Here is a 25215-nt window from a genome sequence, read left to right on the forward strand (position 1 = left end):
AGATTGGGGAGAATTACAAAGGGACTGCATTTAGCACAGGTTCATCCACAGAATTAATGCACAACACAGGCACACCATTGATGTTCATATTCATATTTTATGACCTCCAGCCTCAATCTGTGTGCTCATCTGGGCAATCCAGAAGGAACAGGAGACTTGGATGAAGAAGAGTGACTGATATTAATTTGAAAGAAATAAAAACGCTGAAATATTGGCACTCCTGATACCCTTCCAAATCAACTCTCTCAACACCCCCATCCTCACCCTCGCCATATGGGGAAACTGAGGTGGCCAGGGATTTGCCCAAAGTCACACAGTGGTTTCTGAGTTTATTGACGATCACAGCCGACCCAATTCCTTTTTCCGAAGTTCACTCCTTTTAATCTTGCCAGTGACGGTTTTGGGCAGCTCTGGGACAAACTCCACCTGGTTGAGCAGAAAGCAAATCCATCCTGACTTAGTCCCCCCGTCACTTCCTACCAGTCCCCCTCCCCTCCTTTGCCCCTGCACAGTCCCCCAGACAGGCTGGCACCATGTGGTGGCCTTAATGGGGCCCACCAAGGATGCCAGGTTCTCCTCCTGACCCCCTGAAGTTGGGTGCAGCCCTGGGACAGGCTTTGACCAGTGAAATGTGAGTGGGAGTGAAGTGTGCCACCTCTAACAGAAGAGCTGGGAACCAGTGAGCCTGGCCGCCAGCTCTGTCCATCTCTTACAGCACCTGGCAGATACCTGTATGGTGGCTGCTCCGTTATCCTGGTCCCGGGATGAGGTGTGTGGAGCAGAGGCCCCAGGAGAGCCTGGACATGGTGGACATGTGACATGAGCAAGGAAGACACCTTCCTTGTTATAAGCCACTAAGTCTTTGGGGGGTCTTTGTTACCCACAGTAACATCTAGCCCATGCTGCCTGCTACGTGCCCTCTGTTCCCCTCTCTGTGAGGCCGCAGAGCCTGATGTTAGAAGCAGGAACTCTGTTGTCAGATACACATGTGTTTGAGTTCCAGCTCTGCTTTTTATTAACTCTAATCTCCGGCAATTTACTGTGAGTCTCTGAGCTTGAGTTTCCTCTCTGTGAAGCAGAGTGGTGAGACCATCTCAGGCTGTGGGGACGATGAAATGAAATAGTAACGCGTGTGCAGCACTGAGTCCAGGGCCCGGCCCACATGGTGCATGTTCACTAGACGTGAGCTCTATAGCTTTCTATCTGCACTCAGACAATGGAGCAAAGTACTATCAAAAAGAAGGAAATGGGGACTATCGGCACATGTATCCGTTCAAACTCTGCATTTAAACTAGTAGGGTAATATCACGTATATTCTTTCATTGCCTGCTTTTTTCTCTTAATAATACATTATTGCAATTTTTGTGTGTGTCTGTGTGAGGGAGATCAGCCCTGAGCTAACATCCATGCCAATCCTCCTCTTTTTTTTTCCGTTTTTCTCCCCAAAGCCCCAGTAGATAGTTGTATGTTATAGTTGCACATCCTGCTAGTTGCTGTATGTGGGACACTGCCTCAGCATGACTCAATAAGTGGTGGGTAGGTGCGCGCCCGGGATCCGAACCCGAGCCACCAGTAGCAGAATGCGCGCCCTTAACCGCTAAGCCACGGGGCCGGCCCCTGCAATATTTTAGTGTTAAAAATAAAAGTCCTGCAATATCATTTTAAGTTACAGGATAATATTAACTTTCATGAATAACAATCATTTCTCTATTGTTGGACATTTACGTAGTTTGCACACAGCATTGAAAACAGATGAAGTAGAATAAAAAATATCACAATGTATTGCATGTTGTAAGGATAAATATCATTTTATTAATTTTTGTTCGTTATGTATGTGTATATATTGAGTTGCAATATAGAATGTATTTCTTAGCATGAATTATGTTTAAAAAGTTTGGAAGCTGCTGATTTGGATTTCTTTCTCAACTTTTGAAAGATTTTAAATACCCTTCTTGGATATCTTTGGGCAGGTGTCTGATTTTTTTTCTTTAGGTTAACATGCCAGCAATGGATTCCTTTTGGGTTTCTGCCACAGGTTCCTTCAGAGTAAGTTGGCTCCACCCCACCCCTACGCCAGTTTTTTCTTCCGAAGAGAAAAGTGCTAATTCTACTGGCTGTTTAAGCTTCAGCCCAGCCACCCGACGAGACTCGGGGCCATGGAGCGCCAGGACGGCTCAGGGGGACCAGCCCCGTCCACCCGCCTCACTCACCTTCCTCGGGTACTTGTACGGGGCCGTCACTGACTTCACGTGCTGCTGCAGCTCCTTGGTGAGCTGGTCCCTGTCCCAGGACAAGAACTGTGGGGCCAGGACAATAAAGGCCTTCACCACCTGCCGTGCAGAACCAGAGCGGAGGCTCAGGGTGAGCGCCAGTGAATTGTCTAGTTTACAAAGTGAATATTTATTTAATGAGGAAAAAAAACAAGCTGACACTTGAGCCTTTGGAAAAGGACAGACCAGGTTCTAGTCCCAATACTCCGGTCTCCACTCTATGATTGGAAAGTTACTCAACCTCTCTCACCCTCAATTTCCTTCCCTGCGAAATGAGGACAGTACAGGTTCATTCCTCACTGGGTTTATGTCAAGATTCCATGAGATAATAGATGTAAAACACGAAGTTAGTTTAAGTTTATTATTTTTTCTATCAGTATTATCATCCTCATCATTTTTACTATTGTTGTATGTATACTTTGTGCCGAGAACTTTGTGGGTATTTAATAATTGTTGGTAATTTATTATTCTTAGGTTGTTATTTATGTCCCCACTTAATTGCACAGGGCCTTGCACATAGTAGGTGCCCAGTAAACACCTGTTGAATCAATGAATGCACGCTCTGGAGCCAGATTGCTTCGATTCCTGTTCTGGCTCCCCCACTGTGTCATCTGGGCAACTTAATAACTTCTTTAGGCCCCTGTTTCCTTATCTATAAAAGGGTATAATGAGAGTCCTGAACTCTTTAGGTTACTGGGGGGATAAATGAGCAGGCACATAAGAGCTCATTAAATGTTAGATGTCAGCAGCAGCATTTTCAGTCACAGAAGAGGCCACAGTGCCCCCTGGTGACCACATAGTGTAAGTGCACACACACCAACTGCGCCCTCTCTCCACCCTAGGTCCTGGGTAGACATGGCCTGGAAGTTTCCCCTGCACCTGCCTCCCCAGTGGCCACACACAGACACGATGACCCCCGTGTCCTCTTCCTCACCTCCCCTCGAATCGGGTCCGGGCTGCTCACCACAGCTGACTCAGCCACTGCTGGATGCTCGGCCAGGGCATTCTCCACCTCTGTCGGCCCGATGCGATACCTGCAGGATCAAAGTTCCTTCTCTGATTCTGAGCAGATGCCAGGGTGACCAAGCCCTCAGATCTCATGTTCTGGAGGATCGTATCTTCCCTTGGCACTTGACAGAGGGAAACTGTCACAGGGGGTCAGAGGCCTGTGACAGGCTGTGTAGTGAGACCACTGCAGGAAGACCTGAATGCTCCATGCTAAGAAATACAAGGCACAGATGCCTTCTTCTCTCCTCACTGCCTCTGGTAGGAGGAGAGAGAGAGCTCCGTCCTCCCAGAGCTCTGCGGCCTGGCTTCAGGAGCTTCCTCCAGCATGGAACCTCTTGGAAGCCTCAAACTTGATCTTAAACATTCATGAAAATTCTCCACCCTATTCCCCACTATGTCAGCATTTGTTTTAGAAATTACAAAATAAAACAAACTCAATTTCTGCAAAATAACCAAGAGAACTTGTTACTTGTGTCATTTTTTCCCTTAAATCATGTAAGAGTTAGAGACAACAGATTGGGAGCCAGACCACATTGGTTCGAATCTGGGCTGCAACCTGTACTGTCTTTGAAACTTTAGGAAACTTACTTCACTGGTCAGTGACTCAGTTTTCTCCTGTGTAAAATGGGCATGATGATAACATTTACTGGGTTATAGAAAACACTGAGGAGAGTGCTTTCACCTAGTAAGCACTCCATAAAGGTTAGCTATTATCATTATTATTATTATTATTTTCTGTGACATGTTGTGCCCCATCAGAGGAGCACAGAGAATAATTTCCTCCCACCAATAGGGGTCAAAGCAAGGTCTCCCTTCCAATCCCATCCCTCCTCTTAAAATTGCATGGTGTCTTATTATGGTTGTTCTTCCAGACCTTCCTGAACTTCATTTTGACTATTTCTTCCAGATGCAGGGGTTGGGGGAGGTGCACAGACACCCCTGGGCCAGGGCCCTGTAGACATGGCTCTGTTCAGAATTAGGCTGAGGGTCCCATGACCAATACATGGAGGAACGTCTGGGCCAGCTAGATCCCACCAGGCGTGTGAGGGTGACACCTCCTGGCTCAGGGTCAGCCACACCTACCCAGAGGCATTGATGACATCATCGCCCCTCCCCAGGAACCAGATGTGGCCCTCTGCATCCATGGTTGCTCTGTCCCCAGTGCTGTAAAATCCCCCACACTCCGCTTCGGCTGTCCTCACCGGGTCATCCTGTAAAGAGAACAGCACTCCTCTGTGGAGAAGGCAGCGAGTCTAGAGACGAAGAGCCACAACCTGGGGCTCGGATCTGGGTCTGAATCCTCCTTGTCACTCCACCTGGCACCTGGGCAAGTTTTGTCATCTCGCAGAGTCTATTTTCTTTACATGCAAACACTCAATGCATTCTACTGCTGAGTTAGTGGGCAATATTACGCCAATTTTAAGGATAATTTTTTAAAATAACACCTCACTTTTGTGTGGCTCTCCAGTAGAATACGATTTCCTAGACCATGAACTCTGTGTATTTGATTCACTGTGAGAAGCTCAGTGTTCACACAGTAACTGGACAGACGGGAGGTGTCAATAAACATTTGCTGAATGAATTTTCTTCCCAAAACACTACCTCATTTGATCCTCACAGAAAGCCTATGAGGCTGGTATTATTTTAATTAAACTTTTGACTTTAAGATAATGGTAGATTTGCATGCAAGTTATAAGAAATAATACAGAGAGATCCCGTGTACCCTTTACCCAGTTTCTCCCAACGGTAACATCTTCCAACACTACATAGTTCAACATCACAACCAGGATATTGACATTGACACAATCCATCAATCTTACTCAGATTTCCCCAGTTTTTTACTTCTACTCATTTGTGTGTGTGTGTGTGTGAGTGCATTTAGTACAATGCAATTTTATCACACGTGTAGGTTCGTGTATCCACCACCACAGTCAAGAGACAGAACAGTCCCATCATCACCAGGAGCTCTCATGTTGCTTTTATACCCACGTCCATCTCCCTCCTCCTCCCTCTCCTCCTTCCTCTCCATCCCTAACCCCTCGGCAATGCCTAATCTATTCTCCATTTTTATAATTTTGCCATTTTAAGAAAGTTACGTAAGTGAAATCATATAGTATGTAACCTTTGGGAATGGCTCTTTTTTATTATCTCATTCAGTGTAACTCTCTGGAGATTCATCCAGGTTGGTGTGTTCATCAATAGTTCAATGCTGTTATTGCTGAACAGTATTTCATGTTATGAATGAACCACAGTTTGTTTACCCATTCACCCATTGAAGGGCATCTGGGTTGTTTCCAGTTTTTAGAGATTATGAATAAAGCCACTATGAACATTTGTGTACAGGTTTTGTGTGAGGCTGGCATTTTTTATAGCCCATGTTACAGAAGAGGAAACTGATGCTCAGAGAGGCACAAGAGGCACAATCACTTGCTCGAAGTCACTCAGCTGGTCAGTGGAAGGGCTGGTATTTGAATTTAATTCTTGCTCTACAGCCTATGCACTTGACCACTTACCAATGTGTTGGGATCTTCCCTGTTGTGGGACTTGACATAATTTTAAGAGGTTCCAGAAAAAAAAATATAAAAAATGTTGAATCACATCCCTTTTTAGACTCCCTTCCAATTGTTCTGATTTGGCTCCGACATGTTTTAAAAAGCTCTGGAACTACTGGTAAGTTTCAAGATCAGAGCATTTAGCAGGAACAGGACGAAGTTAAAATTTGAGCAAATGTTTTGTTTGTATTATAGTTATGGTTATAATTGCCTTCTGCTTTTGGCAAGTGATACGGTTTTCCACTTGTGATACCAGATCAACTTTTTTTTTTAAACAAATGTTTTAAAGTAAAATAATAAGTGGATTTAGAGAGAAAAATTAAGTAAGTGATAATATAGATGGTGCACAGATAAGGTAAAAAATAGTGGATGTGGACACAGATGACTGAAATTTAGGAAACACTGCACAAGGGGTACAGCAAAGTCACACCCCCATTCATGCACCACTTGAACTGCTGTCCAGCTCAGTGTGCTGGGTGTTGATACAGTTGGCCTGACACACCCCTGTGGACACACCTTCCAGGAGGAAATGAACTTTCTTGATGCCAATCATCTGAGGTAGGGTCAGAGACTGGAGCCTGGACGATGGGACTCACACATCCAGTGAAGGAATCATGCTCCCAGGGCCAAAGAAAAGCTCCTGAATAGTAGGGGCACAGTATCCCATCTACCACACAGACGTGGGCAGAGTCCACACAGAAAGCCAAGTGGGTACTTAACCTTGGCTGCTTTTAAAAACTGCTATGGGGGTTCTGGCCCTGTGGCATAGTGGTTAAGTTCGCATGCTCCACTTCGGCGGCCCAGGTTCCTGGGTTCGGATCCTGAGCACGGACCTACACCACTCCTAAAGCCATGCTGTGGTGGTGACCCACATACAAATTAGAGGAATACTGGCACAGATGTTAGCTCAGGGCCAATCTTCTTCACCAAAGAAAAAAAAAGCTATTGGGGAGTGATGTAAAGAAAATGGCCTACTAGGAAGCTGTGAGCTCTTGTTCCTCTACAAAACATCAAAAACAATCAAGCAAGCAAACAAACTACCAGGAGCTGTCTGAACTGACTTTGTAGGAGCTCTGGAAGAGTCAAAGGTTTGCAACAACCTTGGAAATACCCAATCAAGAAAAGCCACCTTCAAAGTGGTAGGGAAGTTTCATGCCATTTTCACTCACCCTTGCCCCACCTTTCCCCAGCATGGCAGATTTGATCTTGAGTAGACAGCAGCCAGGTTCCCAGTGCCCCTGCTCCCACCAGAGGGAGCAGAGCAGATCTTATTTGCAAATTATTGTGTAATCTGTTCTAAGCTGTCTGGGGACACCTGAAGGGCTGATGCAAGGCCCTCATTTCACACGACTCAGAATGCAGATGGGAAGAGCAGCAGGCACTGCTCATAAAAGCTACACGGTGGACTACAACTAAAGACGCCTGAGATGAGAGACTGTGGGGGAGATATACAGTAGACCGTCAAGGTCTGGGGGAGAAGCTAGGGTAGACTTTCCAGGAAATTGAGATATTCAAGACAGCTGTGAACATGCGGGATTTAGAAAGCCATCACACGCCGAGGCAAGACGCATGCTCAGAACTTCCTGAGAAGACCTGAAGCTTCCACCTCAGGCTGATCCCCAGGCTCAGAGCAAGGCTGGCCAAGTTGTGGGGGAGTTCCTCACACAGAGCCGGTCTGCATAGGGGTCGTTCTCTGTTGTTGTTGATGTTTGTGTTTGTTTGTTTGAGCTCCTGGCACTCAAGGAAATCTCTGTCAAAAGATTAGCTGAAGGCATTGCTGGGAATATGGCAGCATAGGAAGGCTCTGAACTCACCTCGTCCCACGGATGCAACAAATTTACAACTACCTGTGGAACCTCTGAGAGAGAACTGGAAACTGGATAAAAAGAACCCCCACAACAAGGGACAACACTGACAGAGGTGGAAGAGGCAGAAATACCTTTCTGCTGAGGAAAAAACCCTATTCTAGCTGCAGCACTTCACGGCTGGGAACAATCTTAAGGTATGAAGCTTTTCCTGGAGGAACAGTAGGTCTGAGCAGGAGAGCTATGCCACAATAACCAGCCTTTGAATTCAGCACAACAGAGATGATTGTCATAATACCTGGCTTTGCTTGCTATTAAAACCCATGGGGAATACCTCCAGAAGAGGTATGGAACATAAGAGAAAGAAAAGCTTTCTCTTAAAGGCCCCACGCACAAATTCACCATTCCAGAAACCAACAAAAAATCACCAGAAAGAAAGGTGCATAGTTCTTTGGTAACAGAGACTCACTTGATAAGCTCTGAGTATGTCTAAGAGAGGCAGAAGGCAGCTGGGCCACATCCCCAGGGACTAAGTCACTGGTGGCAGCCATCGCTGTGACCTAGTACAGGCATGCCAACACAGATGCTGGCAGATGCCATTGGAGTTCTTCCCCTGGTGTGTTAGCCCAAGGGTTTGCCCTGCCCACTAGAGCACTGATTTAATCCAGCTAAGCCAGGGCAGGCAGCCTGCCCTAGGGACTGGCCCCACCCGCCAGCAAGCCCAGGGAACTTTTGGACCTGCATAGGTGGCGTGTGTGGGACCTCTGCAGTGGGGTGAATGGGTCTACCTCTGCAGGGCAGGGCATCCATGAGGAGTGGGCCTGCATTTGTGGAGTGTGTGGGACCTCTTCAGTGGGGTGAGTGTGTCTGCTTCAGTGGGGTAGGGTGTATGCACAGGGCAGGACTGCACTGGCTGGGTGTGTGGGCCTGCCAGTGGTGGGGCTTGTCAGCTGTAGCAGACTTGTGCCACTGGCCTCCTTAAACAGCCACCCAGGAAATCTGTCCCACCTTCCAATGCCTGAAATGATTGTGTGTTGCCATGCCTAGGGCCGGCCCCACCCAGCTGCACTCCTGAGAGAGCTGACAACAGCATCACGTCCTAGAGGCCTGTGGCAATTGTGAGCCCCAGAGCCTAGCAACCAGCCACCCTGGGGGCTCACTTAACAGCAAAACAGCAGCAGATGTGTGCTATTAGACGTTGCAGCCAGTTGTGCTGGGGTTCTCCTTCCCCATAAAGTGACTAAAGTGACTGTAGCAGCTGCACACAGCTGAGCCTTACAACCAGCTGGCCTTGGGGTCAGCCTAGCCTACCCATGCACCTGCAGCAAGAGCAACCCCACCACAACAGAAAAGCACATGTAGCCCATGCAGGGGACACTCCTGGAACACTTGGAACTGGTGAGGAGAGGGAAGCACATTGCTGGGCCCCATAAGGTACCCTTATATAAGGCCACATCTCCAAGATTGGGAGATATAGCTAATCTACCTAATACATAGATATAAGCATAAAGAAGTAGGCAAAATGAGGAGACAAAGGAATAGGTTCCAATTAAGGGAACAGGACAAATCCTCAGAAAAAGAACTAAACAAAACAGAGATAAATAATCTACCTGAAAAAGAGTTCAAACAAAATGTCATAAGGGTGCTCACTGATCTTGGAAGAAGAATAGATGAACACAGTGAGAACTTCAACAGAGAATTGGAAAATATAAAAAAAAAAATCAGAACTGAAGAATACAATAATAGAAATGAAAAAATCACTAGAGGGAATCAAGAGCAGAGTAGATGACACAGAAAAATGGATCAGTGTGCTGGAGGAAAGAGTAGAGGAAATCACCCAAGCTGAACAGAAAAAAGAAAAAAGAATTAAAAACAGTGAGGACAGTCTAAGGGACATCTGGGACAACATCAAGCATACTCACATCCATATTATAGGTGTCCCAGACGGAGAAGAGAGAGACAAAAGGGCAGAGAACTCTTTTGAAGAAATAGTAGCTGAAAACTTCCCTAACCTAAGGAAGGAAACAGACATCCAGGTACAGGAAGCACAGAGACCACCAAACAAGATAACCCAAAGAGGCCCACACCAAGACACATTTTAATTAAAATGTCAAGAATTAAAGATAAAGAGAGAATCCTAAAAGCTGCAAGAGAAAGGAAACAAGTTACATACAAGGAAATCCTATAAGGCTATCAGCTGACTTCTCAGCAGAAACCTTACAGGCTAGAAGGGAGTGGCACGATATATTCAAAGTGCTGAAAGGGAAAAACCTACAGCCAAGAATACTCTACCCAGTAAGGTTATCATTCAGAATGGAAGGAGAGATAAAGAGTTTTCCAGACAAGAAAAACTAAAGTAGTTTATCACCAATAAACTGGCCTTACAAGAAATGTTAAAGGGGCTTATTTAAGTGGAACAGAAAAGACCACAAATAAGAATAAAATAATTATCAAAGAAAAACAATCACCGGTAAAGACAAATATACAGTAAATGTATCAGATCATATAAAGCTAATATGAAGGTCAAAAGACAAAAGTACTACAATTATCTATTTCCATGATAAGAGGTTAAGAGATAGACACACGCAAAAAAAGAGGTTAAATATGATATCAAAAACATAAAATGTGGGGGAGGGAGTAAAAGTGTAGGGCTTTTAGTAAGAAGTCAAATTTAAGAGACCATCAACTTAATATAGATTGCTGTTTACATAGGTTATGATACATGAATGCCATGGTAATCACAAAAGAGAAACCTATAATAAACACACAAAAAATTAAGAGAAAGAAACCCAAACATAACACTAAAGAGAGCCAACAAATCACAAGGGAAGAGAGCAACAGAAGAAGGGAACAGAGAAAAACACCCAGAAAAAAGTAACAAAACAGCAATAAGTACATACTTATCAACAACTACTTTAAATGTCAATGAACTAAATGCTCCAATCAAAAGACAGAGGGTGGCTGAATGGATAAAAAAACAAGACCCATATATATGCTGCATATAAGAGACACACTTCAGACCTACAGACACTCACAAACTGAAAGTGAAGGGATGGGAAGAGATGTTCCATGCAAATGGCAATGAAGAGAAAGTTGGGGTAGCATACTTATATCAGAAAAAATAGACTTTAAAACAAAAACTGTAACAAGAGACAAAGAAGGGCACTACATAGTAATAAAGGGAACAATCCAACAAGAGGATATAACACCTGTAAATATCCATGCACTCAACATAGGAGCACCTAAATATATAAAGCAATTATTAACAGACATAAAAGGAGAAATAGACAGTAGCACAATAATAGTAGGGGACTTTAACATTCAACTTACATCAATGAATAGATCATCCAAACAGAAGCTCAATAAGGAAACAGTGGCCTTAAATGACACATCAGACCAGATGGACTTAGTAGATACATACAGAACATTCCATCCAAAAACCAGAGAATACACATTCTTTTGAAATGCACATGGAACATTCTCCAGGATAGATCACATATTAGGCCACAAAACCAGTCTCAACAAATTTAACAAGACTGAAATAATACCAAGCATCTTTTCTGACCACAATGATATGAAACTAGAAATCAACTACAAGAAGAAACTAGAAAAGCCACAAACATGTGGATATTAAACAAAATGCTACTGAACAACAATTGGGTCAATGAAGAAATCAAAGGAGAAATCAAAAAACACCTGGAGAGAAATGAAATGAAAATATGACATACCAAAATTTATGGGATATGGCAAAAGCAGTACTAAGAGGGAAGTTTATAGCAATACAGGCCTACCTCAAAAAACAAGCAAAATCTCAAATAAACAATCTAACAGTGCACCTAAAGGACTAGAAAAAGAAGAACAAACAAAGCCCAAAATCAGTAGAAGGAAGGAAATAATAAAAATCAGAGTGGAAATAAATGAAATAGAGACAAAAAATAGAAAAAATCAATGAAACTAAGAGCTGGTTCTTTGAAAAGATAAACAAAATTGACAAACCTTTAGCTAGACTCATCAAGAAAAAAAGAGAAAAGGCTGAAATAAAATCAGAAATGAAAGAGGAGAAATTACAGCAGACATCTCAGAAATATAAAGGATTATAAGAGAATACTATGAAAAGCTGTACGCCAACAAATTGGATAATCTAGAAGAAATGGATGAATTCTTAGAATCATACAACCTACCAAAACTGAACCAAGAAGAAATAGAATTTGAACGGACCAATCATCAGTAAGGAGATCGAAACAGCAATCAAAAACCTCCCAAAAGATAAAAGCCCAGGACCAGAGGGCTTCTCTGGTGAAATCTACCAAATATTCAGAGAATACTTAATACATATCCTTCTCAAACTCTTTCAAAAAATTGAAGAAGAGGGAAAGCTTCCTAACTCACTCTATGAGGCCAACATTACCCTAATACCAAAACCAGACAAGGACAACACAAAAAAAAGAAAATTACAGGCCAATATCGCTGATGAACATAGATGCAAAAATCATCAACAAAATACTAGCATATCAAATGCAACAATACATTAAAAAGATCATACACTATTATGAAGTGGGATTTATTCCAGGGATGCAGGGATGGTTCAACGTCCACAAATCAATCGACATGATACATCACATTAACAAAATGAAGAATAAAAATCACATGAGCTCTCAATAGATGCAGAGAAAGCATTTGACGAGATCCAGCATCCATTTATGATAAAAAGTCTGAATAAAATGAGTATAGAAGGAAAGAACCTCAACATAATAAAAGCCATATATGACAAACCCACAACTAATATCATCCTCAATGGTGAAAAACTGAAAGCTATCCCTCTAAGAACAAGAACCAGACAAGGATGCCCACTTTCACCACTCCTGTTTAACATAGTATTGGAAGTTCTTACCAGAGCAATCATAAATAAAAATCAGAAAGAAAAAGAAATAAAAAGGATCCAAATTGGAAAGGAAGAGGTAAAACTGTCGCTATTTGCAGGTGACATGATTTTATATATAGAAAACCCTAAAGGATCCACCAAAAAACTATTAGAAACAATAAATGAATACAGTCAAGTTGCAGGATACAAAATCAACATAGAAAAATCAGTTGCATTTCTACACACTAACAACAAAATAGCAGAAATAGAAATTAAGAACACAATCCCATTTACAATCACAGCAAAAAGAATAAAATAACTGGGAACAAATTTAACCGAAGAGGTGAAAGACCTGTACATTGAAAACTAGAAAACATTGTTGAAAGAAATCAAAGACACTATGAAACGGGAAAGCTATTCCTTGTTCTTGGATTGGAAGAATTAAAATAGTTAAAATGTCCATACTTCCTAAAGCATTCTACAGACTCAATGCAACCCCTATCAAAGTCCCAATGACATTTTTCACAGAAATAGAACAAAGAATCCTAAAATTTATATGGAACAATAAAAGACTCCATGAAGCCAAAGGAATCCTGAGAAAAAGGACAAAGCTGGAGGTATCACACTCCTTGATTTCAAAATATACTACAAAAGTATGGTAATCAAAGCAGCATGGTACTGGCACAAAATCAAACACACAGAACAGTGGAACAGAATCAAGAGCCCGGAAATAAACCCACACATCTATGGGCAGATAATTTTCTATGAAGGAGCCAAAAACATACAATGGAGAAAGGAAAGTCTCTTCAATAAATGGTGTTGAGTAAACTGGGCAGTCACATGCAAAAGAATGAAAGTAGACCATTGTCTTACACCACAGAAAAATTAACTTACAATGGATAAAAGACTTGAATGCAAGACCTGAAACCATAAAACTTCTAGAAGAAAACATAAGCAGTACCCTCTTCAACATTGATCTTAGCAGCATCTTTTCAAATACCATGTCTACTCAGGCAAGGGAAACAATAGAAAAAATAAACAAATGGGACTACATCAGACTAAAAAGCTTCTGCATAGCAAAGGAAATCATCAACAAAATGAAAAGACAACATAACAATTGGGAGAAGATATTTGCAAACCATACATCTGATGAGGGGTAATATCCAAAATATATAAAGAACTCATACATCTCAACAACAAAGAAACAAACAACCCAATTAAAAAATGGGCAAAAGATCTGAACAGACATTTTTCCAAAGAAGATATATAGATGGCCAATAGGCATACGAAAAGATGTTCAACATCACTAATTATTAGGGAAATGGAAATCAAAACTGCAATGAGATATCACCTCATGTGTGTCAGAATGGCTATAATTAACAAGACAAGGAATAACAAGTGTTGGAGAGGATGTGAGGAAAAGGGAACATTCAGACACTGCTGGTGGGAATGTAAACTGGTGCAGCCACTATGGAAAACACTATGGAGATGCCTCAAAAAATTAAGAATAGAACTACCATATGATCCAGATATTCCACTTCTGGGTATTTATCCAAAGAACATGAAAACACGAATGCGTAAAGACATATGCACCACTATGTTAATTGCAGCATTATTCGCAATAGCCAAGACTTGGAAACAACCTAAGTGCCCATCAACAGATGAATGGCTAAAGAAGATGTGGTACATATACATAGCAGAATACTACCCAGCTATAAAAAAAGTGAAATCTTACCATTTGTGGCAACATGCATGGACCTTGAGGGTATTATGCTAAGTGAAATAAGTCATATGGAAAAGTCAAATACTATATGATTTTATTCATAAGTAGAAGATAAACACAATAACAACAACAAAAAAAACCCCACATAGATACAGATATTAAATTGGTGTTTACCAGAGGGGAGGTGGGGAGGAGGAGGGCAAATGGAGTGGTAGACCACATGTGTATGATGATGGATGGTAGTTAGTCTTTGGGTGGTGAACATGATGTAGTCTACACAGAAATTGAAATATAATGATGTACACCTGAAATTTATGTAATGTTATAAGCCAGTGTTACCTCAATAAAAAAAAAACGAAATAAAGTGAATAGATATGAAGAAAAAAGAAGCTACTTTGAGCATTGCTTTGAGCAGTGTTCTTTTTTTGAATGCCAGCGATAACCATCTTATAATACATGTAGTGAAGTGTTTACCAAGACTTGTAATAGCAATGTTTCTAACAAGCTACTTAAGAGCTGCATTCAGGAAAGTGTTCTTTCAGTGAATGAAAGTGCTACCCATTCTGTACTGCACATAGGGAAGGGTTTAACAAGACTTCTACTAAAGACGTTTCTAACAAAGGTGTACTTGCAAACTGAGTACAGGACACTTTTTTCAATAAATGGAGATGATACCGATTCTTGTAATGCATGTAGTGAAGTGATTAAGACTTGTAATAAAGATGTTTCTAAAAAACTGAAAACAAAACAAAAAACAGAAAAAACATTAGCTGGATATGACCTAAAGGAACAGAAACTTCAGTGATCACACATGACAAACAATAGTCTTTGCAAAAAGAACCTAGAAAAATCTCAAAACAAAGAACTACTATAGGCTTCAACAGTCAGAAAAAAAAAAATCAGCTACTTCAACCCCTGGAGAGGTGGGGGAATCTGATTTCCAGAGTTACCACATTATAATGGTGAAAGGCTCAATTTTCAACTAAAAAATCATGAGGCGTACAAAGAAAGAGGAAATGCAGCTCATTCAAAAGAATGAAATTGATGGACAGAAACCATTCCTGAGAAAGCCCAGACATCAGACCTAGCAGGCAAATAATTTAAATCAAATGTAAATATGCTCAAAAAGCTCATTAAAAAAATGGACAAAACTAAAGGAAGTAAGGAAAATGATATATGGACAAGATGAGAATACCAACAAAGAGAAAGAAATTATAAAAAGGAACCAAATAAAAATTCTGGAGCTGAAAAGTACAATAACTGAAATAAAAAATTCACTAGTGGGTTTCAACAACATATTTGTACTGGTATGAGAAAGAATCAGAGAGTTGAAGATAGAACAATTTGTTTCTTTCCTGTTAATCTGTCTCATGTCAATTTAATTCTTAGACCAGCCAGAAGAACCTACAGTACTTACACAAACCTAGATGGTATAGCCTACTACACACCTCGGCTATAAGGTATTCATCTTATGGGACCAGTGCCGTGTATGTGGTCCATCATTGACCAAAACGTCATCATGTGGTGCGTGACTGTAAAGAGCTCCTATAACTCAACAACAAAAAAACCCAACAATCCAATTAAAAAATGAGCAAAAAACCTGAATAGACAATTCTCCAGAGATGATATACAAATGGCCAACAAAAACACGAGAAAGATGCTCAACATCACTAGCTATTAGGGAAATGCAAATTAAAGCCACATTGAAATACCACTTCACACCCATTAGGATGGCTATTAACAAAAAATCAGAAAATCACAAGTCTTGGCAAGGATATGGAGAAATTGGAACCCTTGTCCACTGCTGATGGGAACATAAAATGGTGCAGCCCCTGTGGGAAATGGTTCCTCAAAAAGTTAAACATAGAATTACCATATGATCACAAACAGTAGAAATAACCCAAATGTCCGTCAAGAAATTACTGAATATACCAAATGTGCTATATACATACAATGTAATATTATTCAGCCTTAAAAAAGAATGACATTTTGTTACATGTTACAACATGGATGAAACTTGAAAACATTGTGCTAAGTGAAATAAGCCAGACACAAAAGGACAAATATTGTTTGATTCCTCTTATATGGGGTACATAAAATAGGCAAATTCACAAAGACAAAAAGTAGATTAAAGGTTTCCAGGTGCTGGAGAGAGAAGGAGAGGGAAATTATTGTTTAATGGGATCAGAGTTTCTGGTTGGGAGGGTGAAAATTTTATGCACATGCATAGTGCTGATGCTTGCACAATAGTGTGAATTTACTCAACACCACTGAATTGTATGCTCAAAACGGTGAAAATGGTAAATTTTATGTTATATATATTTTACCTCAAAAAAAAGAAAACAAAAAGCAAACAAATCTCAATGGAAGAGTGACAGCGTCTCATTGTCATGAGAGCATGCGAAATGGGAGACATAGATGTGGGCATATGTGAGGATATCTTTGCAAAATAAAATATGTCACGTCCAATTAAAAAAAAAATGTCATTGCTCTGGACCACCCCGTTCAATTTAACCAGCATCTCTGTGGTTGGAGCCAAGCACTAATATATTTTTTTAAAGTCTCCTCAAGTGATTCTAACATGCAGGTATGGTTGGGAACCACTGATCTATCCACATGTAACTGTGCGTTTATTTTCTCTTTTATCCAAACTTAAAGTTGTGCTGCTGAGAATTAAGGCCAGGGCCTGCATGCTTCCTTTTGAGCAATAGTATCACAAGAGGCCCCACGGAGGCCATCGTGTGAGGACAACAGTGGCACCAAGAGACCTCCAGTGTCTGTGACTTTGGAGAAAGGAGATGGAGTCTGAGATGAATTTCAGGGTCTCTCCACCCTTCCATGGCCAATCTCGGGAGCTAAGAATTTCCTCTTACTGGCTACTACTAACCTGGGAGGGCTAGGGTTTGTCAAATTAAGAGTTTCAGCAGGTTACCTTATAGCCTATCACAGTTTTCTATAACCCCTCATTTCTCATTTAGAGTTTGGGGCCAAAACCCTTATTCATTGGTTTGAATCTTAGACCTGCCATATTGACATGGGGAAGACACCTCTTCCAATCTGTAGTTTCTTTCTCTGTAAAGTGGGGATAATGGTGCCTCCTGGAGGCTCAGCAAGGTTAACAGATTTGTTCTCACCCTGTTGGTAAGTGGGATGACAGGATTTGAACCCAGTCAAAGCCTGCATCCTTAACCACAGGAGATCACTGGACCACAAGTCTGTTGGTTCTGAAGCCAGGCTTCTTTCTATCCCATCAGTCAGCCCATAAGTGCCAGATGGGTTAGGACAGGAAGGAATGTGAGAACACACAGTGAGCTTGAGACTAATTAGAACAGGCTTCATTGAGCTGGAGGGAATAAAGAGATGTGAAGTCTCAGGGTGCAGAGTTGAGCCCACTCCCTTATCACCTCCACAGCCCCCTGCAGGGACTCTTGGGGCCTGGCTGAGGGCAGACGGGGTGCCCTTACCTGGTAGTACATGAAGAGGCCTATGGGCCTGGTGGGCTTGATCCTGATGCCAATGTTTCCTTCAGTGTTGGGCGGTAGGACACTGCCCTTGTCGTCAATGATCTAGAGCAAAAGCCCTGTGAATACCGAGCTACAGGGATCCCCCAACACTCCTGCCCCACCCCAGCACTGCTGGCGTATTCATGTGACACCAGCGGGGATACCTGGGGGAGGAGCCCTGTCAGAAAATAGAATAAAGTGTCAAAAGTCTTTGAAATCAGCAAATGGTGAAACCCAAGTCACGGGTCTATTTGTTTCATGGATATATAGACATGGCAAACGTGCCTTCAGGTTAGAAAACATGGGTCAGGAGAAACTGAAAGCACCAGCTGGTGGAGAGAGCTGCCAGTGCTACCTCCAGGGCCTCTTTTCCCATCCACTCTGGGGGCCTCTAGCTGTCAGGGTGAACTGCATCCATGCTCGGAATACTACAGTTCTCAAATGAAACCTCCACAGGAAACTGGAGGAAAAATGGGAGGAGAGGAGGAAGGACAACTGGTGGGCACCGCTGGTGTCACACAATGGTCCACGCTGAGTCCTAACTGCTCCCTGCCACTGCCTTTAGGATCAGACCTGGACGTCGAACGGTGGGATGGCCTTCCCCATGGAACCCGGCTTGATCGTCACTCCCCGGAGGTTGCCGCAAGTTATTCCCTGTTCACAAAAGAAAGAGAATTGGGGCTGACCAAAGAATCCAGGCTGATCACAGAGTAGCAAGAATCACACACAGCATCCCTGCTCATGATGTCATTTGATGATGCTCAAAGAGCCCTTGTGGGGAAGATAGAAGGTCTGGATGCTAGGCTCAAGGCAATGACCCAACTCTATTCAGCAGACATTCTCTGCACCTGTCATGGGCTGGGCCCGTGTCAGCTGCTGGGGCTGCAGGGTCCAGTGGGGGAGGCCGAGAGAGAAGCAAAGGGGTGTGCCTGGGGCTGTGGGCATGTGATGTGGGGTCTGGAAGGCATGCTGTTTGCCAGGCATGTGTCCACTTGCCAGGGGAAGGCCATGAGTCTGCTTAGCAAACATTTCCTCAGGGCTGTTGAACAGCGATAGGAACGTTGCCTCAACTACTTCTCAGAGCTGTGTTGAGATTATAGAGATTGGTCATGGTGTCCCCTCTGCCACCACTGCCCCACCCCCATTTATCCTCCTGATGAACCTTACTCCTCCTTTATGGTTCTCTGAAATACTCTTTCTAAAGCTAACTGCTTTACAATCAGGCCAGGGTTTGAATTTTGACTCCGCTACTCACCAGCTGTGTGCCAATCAATCCCCCTGGATCTCCTCCTCTGTCAAAGGGGGTTATTATCACACTGACCTCTCAGAGTCCATGTGAGTGTATGGGAAACCCCTTCACACAGTACTGGGCACACACCAAGTTAGCTCAATAAACGACTACTACTAGCTATTACTCAGGCCCCAGAAAAGTCATGGGGAAATTCTCCTTCTGTAGTATTTTCTGCCACGCATCTATTGTAGCCAACCGGGCATTACAGTTACTCTTGCTTGTCTGTTCCCTCAGTGGATAGCGAGCATTCTGAGAATAGAGATTGCCCCGTTCATCTCTGCACTCCCAGCATCTAGCACAGCACCTACCTACAAACAGCAAGGAAAACAGTAGCTGCAATGTGAACACGTCTGGGGTTGGACAGTGGCCAGCGCTTTATATACTTCCTTTCAGTGACTTGATCACAGCCCGGCAAGACAGGCATTGCGGTTTCCATTTTGGAGATGGGGAGGCTGAGACTCTGGAAAGTTCAATGATATGCTAAGTCTTGAAGCCTGTAATTGGCAAGGCTGAGACTTGAACTGGGGTCTGAGCTCCTGGGAGAGGAAGCTCTTGCCCCTCTGCTGTGTCGCTGCTCAACTACAGGCACATGGAAAATGTTGCACAGATGAGTGAGTAGGTGTGACAGTGCTTGGAGAAATAAAACATGAGCCAGGTGTAAGGGAGTATTCTGTTGTTGCAAATAGTTAATGCAAAGGGACTGGGGCCATGAGTGTCGTGTAGTTCATGGGTGAGTGCAGTTCTCACCCCACCCTCCTCCTTGTCCAAATATAAACTGTGAGCCATGCAAGGACAGCCAGAGTCTTAATATTTCTCAGGCCTGGAAGCAGAACAATTAACTCATTATTTAAAATTATTTTGCAAAAAATTTACAGACAAGTATGTGAATTGAGACCAGAACGCCATTTTGCTACAGGTCCTGAGATGGCAGTTATCCCTCTGTCAGCCACAGGGATGATGGAGAGTGGGGGGAGGGGCTCTGTCCAGCCTCAGAAGTGGGTGGAGAATGTGTTGGAAGAGAGATACCCGCCCACACTGTCGCTGATAAAGTCCTTGAGGTTCAAGACGGGCATGATTCTCTGGACGCACTGCCCACCTGGCTGCTGCTCAGTGATGCTCTGTGGGATCACACTCGGTGTGTGTGTTTGCGCACATGCACACACAGAAGGTCTCTGCTCCCTCCTCCACTCCTGCTAGTGTCCCACAATCAAACCTGTGTGCTGTCCTCATAAACACCCAGAAATGAACTTCTGGGGCCAGCTCTGCCTTCCCCTGTGGTTGCTGCCTTAGGACGGGATGGTGAAGAGGGCAGGACATGTGGGTGGTGGCTTCCACGTTACTGAAGAGACCCTCCTATCCCCTCGCCCCTCCTGGACTCCCCTGAGCTAATAATCACAGGGACAGTGGCACCACGTCCCTAGACCCCTTTTTAAGTTTTTGTCCAATAGTTTTCAGCACACCGGTCTCTTGACAAATCAAGGAGCTGTGAATTGTCTTTCTGCAAATCAACTTGGGGTAAATTAGCCTAGAACCTGGAGCCTCCCATTGGCTTCCATCAACGCTGGGGGGCCTCCACACACACTCATGGCATAATTCGGCTCATCTGCTGGGCTCAGTGGCTGAGCACATCCTGCCTGGCCCAGAAGGGACCATCCACCTACCGTCTCTGACTGTCCGTAGACCTGGTGGAGCAGAACCCCTGTCTGTCTTCTCCACTGCTCTTGATCTTCAGGCAGCAGGGCCTCCCCGCCAGCACAGCTGTGCTCCAGGGTGGGGAACCTGAGACTTAGGGGAAGGCAAGGTGTCAACAGAGCCTCGGGTCAGGCCTTGGACCCTTTGCCCCAGGCCCAGGGCGTTAAGAGCTCACAGCGTTGTCATCCGGATCCTTCACCCTCCTGCTTCCTCACTTTCTTACTTGCCTTCTGGGCAACTTACTGATGGTCAAGGCCATCAGGTGAGTGGACGTCACTCACTTCCTGTCAGTCCCTGTTAACTCTTCTGGCAGAGGGTGGGTGGTGGTGATGAGGCTAATTGGTTAAATAAGGGAGGTTAGGATTAAATTTTGATATTGATGTAACAAGAGGGTGAAAAATGTGTTTATCAGACCTTGTCTTAAGAAGCATTCTATGCAGCTAAGAGGGATATTTTCACAAACCATAAAGAGGTGAGGGATAAGGCCCCAGGGACATGCTAGGACAGTAATAGAACTGTACTGCCCTCTATGGAGAGTGGGGTTATGTGAACTGAAGGGCTTTTGTGTTCCTGAGGGGAGAATGCAAGTTAGGGGTTGGAAATGAATTGCTCAGGACATCAAGGAAGGTTGGGCTGAGTGTAGGAAGAGGGAGGAGGAGGGACATAGGTAACAGCCCTGAGGGAAGGAATTTCAGAGAGAACAGAAGAGTCTCCTGTGAACATTTGTAGCAGTTTGCTAGGTACCTTATGTGATGTAAATCCTCTCCTGCGTTTTCCCATGAAATTTTCTATAAATAACACAAAAACAATCACAAAATAATGATGGAGTCCCTGAAGGAAATGGGAGAAGTGATTGAGGTCTGACTAGTGCTGGCACGGGGCTGAGCCATGCCAGCTCTTGGGGATGAAGGAGGTGGCAGACGTCTGGTTCACCTTTCCACCCTTGTCACCCTCTCCTGGTACATAGAGTCAGGAGTGACGGACAGGAGGGCTGGTCTCATTGAGGGTGTCTTCCTCATTCTTCTGGATCTTTATCTAAGCAGATAAAGTGGGCAGAGTCTCCAATGGAGTCGTTAGTTATGCCCTGGGTGGATTTTTACTGGGTTTGGACAAAGGTCATCATCTGAGGAATGTTGCAAAAAGTAACTGTAATATGAGCTTTGAAATACAGATGGAAACAGAATCCAGCCAGAATGAGGCTTCATGAATAAAATCAAGCTGTCTTTCAGAGTTAGCTTTGTAAGGGTAGTCATTGAACTCCTTAGTATTTTAACTCTTATGTCTAAAACATGCTAGGTCTGATTTTTGAAGTAGCCATTTCAATTTCACAGTCTCTAAAAGATGCATAAATGCCCATAAGGTTCAAAGAGCAGATTTCAGTTTAGCTAAAAATTAATCTACAAACGCAGTGAAATGCAAAAATAAAACTACACATCCATCAGATTGGCAAAAATTAAAAACTCTGACAATAACAAATATTGCCAAGGATGTGGAACAATGGCCATTTTCCTACCCTGCTGGTGGGAGCATAAATTGGTTCAATACTTTGGAAAATAGGGTGGTAGGATGCAGTGTCAGTGTGACCCAGCAATTCCTCTCCCGGAAAAGCCCTACAGAAATGTGTGCTTAGATGCCCCAGGGTACACGTGCAGGAATTCGGTGCAGCATCAATCACCAATAGTCCAAACTGTAAACTACCCAGATGTCCATTAATGGTAGAACTGATAAAAAATGGGGAATATTCATAAAATGGAATATTATACAGCAATGGAAATTAATTAAAGCAATATGCAGCAACATGGACACATCTTAGAAACAGAATGTTGAAAAAAGAAGCCAGGTGTTACAGAATGATGTGATTACATAAAATTCAAAAGCAAGTAAAATAGAATAATTTGTTTAGGGTTAGTTCCTTATGAAGTTAACTATAAGGGAGGGGAAGGAAGGAAACACCATAAAAACCAAGACATTGGATTCCTTTAGGGAAGTTGGAGAGGTGAGAGGAGGTCTTTGGGATCCTGGCAATGCTCTATTTTTATGATGTGGGTGATTGTTTATACAGGTGCTTTATTTTCAATACTTAATTAATCTGTAAATTTATGTCATGTATTTTTCTGTATGTTTGTTTTTTCACAATAAAAATGTTTAAAAAAGAATAAACCCACAATGATGCAAGCCTCACTGAATGTTTCACTTACATATCTGAGTCCTGATTTAATGAACTAATTAGACTGATAATCCTGATAATTATCCACTTACCACATGCACACACACACATGTGCACACACACCCCCACACACACTACCCTCAAAGAATCAGAGTTAAAAACAGTCAGATCCTGGTGCATTGGATTCCTTAAAATCCTACCCAAAGATGGTTATTACCAGCCACAGCCACTTCTGCCATACCTGGTTAAATTCTGCTGCAGAATCATTCGAAATACAGATGGTGCAGCAAGGCACTGGGTGATGGGGTATTTGAAGAGCGTCTAGAAAGTGAAGAGAGAAGGAATTTTATTTTTATAGTTAAGATTAAAAATATCAGCCAATTATTAGCATTTTAATTCTGATCCCTCCTCTTCGGAAGCCCATTTATTCATTTGTTAAGTCTTTCAATATACATACATTAAGCATGAATTTTGTACGTGGCATTTGTCAGGTACTGTTGGGGAACACAAGAAGAGTAAGATAAAGTCCAAATCTGGTGGAGAGTAGGTACTAATAGAGGAGATGAAACAGGACTCAAATGATAAGGCAGAAGTTGGGAGATGTCATAAGAGAGATTTGAAGAAAGTTCTGAGAGAACATAGCAGAGGGAAACATTCCTTCTGAAGAGCTGGTCCAGGAGCATCAATGGAACAGGTGGCATTTAGTTGGGGCATTTAAAAAATGGATACAGTGTCTACAGGCAAGGAATGGGGGAGGGTCTTGAAGATAGAAGGAATAGTTTCAGGAGCTGAAGAAACATTGAAGCAAAGTTAAATAATATGATTTATTTAGACATATAGGAGAGGAAGTAAATTTAAGAAGACTGGGATTAGTTGGAGCCAGATTATTTAGGGTCTAAAATGTCTGTTTTTCAACATTGTTTAGCTAGAGGTGGGAGTCCTTCAGAATTTTGGATCTGGGTGGAGATATGCTGGGAGAGCCAGGAACACTAAAGGGAAGAGAATGTGGGTTTGGGGGCCTGCCTGGCCTGAATTCAAATCCTGTTACTTCACTTCTCTGCAACTCTGTTTCCTCATCTGTAAAGTGGGAATATCCATATCTTCCGTATAGAACCACGATGAGCACTTAGGGGAGGTCTGCCTCCACCCTCTGTCCCTCTCATTCTGAGTCTAAATCTCTGGCTTTTACTTCTGCAACATCTCACATTCATATTCTCTTTGAAAAAAATTTTTTAGTTCTATTCTTACTTCCCAGTCTCACTAAAGAATACCTCTCCATGCCCTGGTTCTACTCCACTCCAGCCACGTTGGTGTCTGTAACCCCGACCCAGGCATAGAGCATTGGATCTGTGACCTGGTGACAGACAACTGACTTAAACTGGGCCACTCAGCTTCTAGTTGGTCTGCCCTGGTCATCTGGAAAGGGAGAATATCAACCTGGGAAAGCTGTGGCCGCCATGTTTGGTTCAGCGCATGTCCAGAAGCAAAAGTATGTCAGCAGATAGAAAGAAGGGAGCAGATAGAGAAAAGCAGGGAGGAGACGCAGAAGCTGCCTCGATTCCCGGTGTCTTTCTGGTTCCTGTTCCAGACCCTTGTCAGGCTCAGCCTCTACTCCTCTCTTCCAGCATCATGGCATGTCCCAATGTCCTCCCTCCGTATGTTCCTTTTGCCATTAAGCTACTTTGAAGTGAGTTTCTGGTACTTGCACCCATGGGAGTGTTGCTTCGTCCATAAGGATCAGAGATAGTGGGTGTTAGGGGTCTTGCCCAGCGCCTGGTGCTTACTAAGTCCTCACCAAAACTTGGCTCTGGTTGTTATTGTCTAAGTTGTAATTTATGACTCATCTTGGTGCTTTGCAGTTTTGGTAGGGGTGTGGAGCAGGGAACAGGGGCTCTTGCAACAGATGTGGCAAGAAAGTCCAAGTTGAGGGGTTGGGCAGAGAGAAAATACAGGAGAAGTTTTGTTTTGTGAATTTAAATAGTAAATTTTTAATTTAACATTTTTTGTTTTAGTCAATATTTCCCATCTTTCATAAGAGGGACTCAGTAAATTAAAGTTAATTTAAACTAAATCAAAATTTTATTATTAAAAATTCACAAAAGTAATAAGTGGAAATAAATCAAAATAACTAAACTTTCAAATGCTAGGGGTTTTTTTGGTCAGTTTGTAGAATTAACACTTTGAAATAATTTAAGATTAAAACACACTAGCACTTCTGGGACACCCCGTGTAGTGGAGGGAGAATTAGACCTGGAAGGGTGGGAGGCAGGGAGGTGGGTTCAGTGTTGTTTGTGCAGCTTTAAGCCTCAGGGACTGGCAGAATGTGGGCAGTAAATAATGACG

At 43.0% G+C, this 25215-nt stretch overlaps 1 protein-coding gene across 2 annotated transcripts in view; it reads right to left on the reverse strand.

The window, feature by feature from the left end:
* Positions 1-339: 339 nt before the first annotated feature.
* The window catches only part of LOC147913589 (acyl-coenzyme A synthetase ACSM1, mitochondrial-like), a 41731-nt gene continuing 16855 nt past the window's right edge, over positions 340-25215 (reverse strand). For both annotated transcript variants that reach the window (XM_087449195.1, XM_087449196.1), the window contains 8 exons: positions 23114-23193; positions 20675-20798; positions 18296-18376; positions 17684-17785; positions 4362-4489; positions 3205-3304; positions 2211-2330; positions 340-426 (listed from right to left, as the gene is read on the reverse strand). In XM_087449195.1, the coding sequence (XP_087305321.1) occupies positions 340-426; positions 2211-2330; positions 3205-3304; positions 4362-4489; positions 17684-17785; positions 18296-18376; positions 20675-20798; positions 23114-23193 (822 nt within the window). The remainder of the gene's footprint in view (positions 427-2210; positions 2331-3204; positions 3305-4361; positions 4490-17683; positions 17786-18295; positions 18377-20674; positions 20799-23113; positions 23194-25215) is intronic.

Source organism: Ceratotherium simum, chromosome 26 (genome assembly GCF_057802395.1).
Source record: "Ceratotherium simum simum isolate JZ-2026a chromosome 26, ASM5780239v1, whole genome shotgun sequence".
NCBI lineage: Eukaryota > Metazoa > Chordata > Mammalia > Perissodactyla > Rhinocerotidae > Ceratotherium > Ceratotherium simum.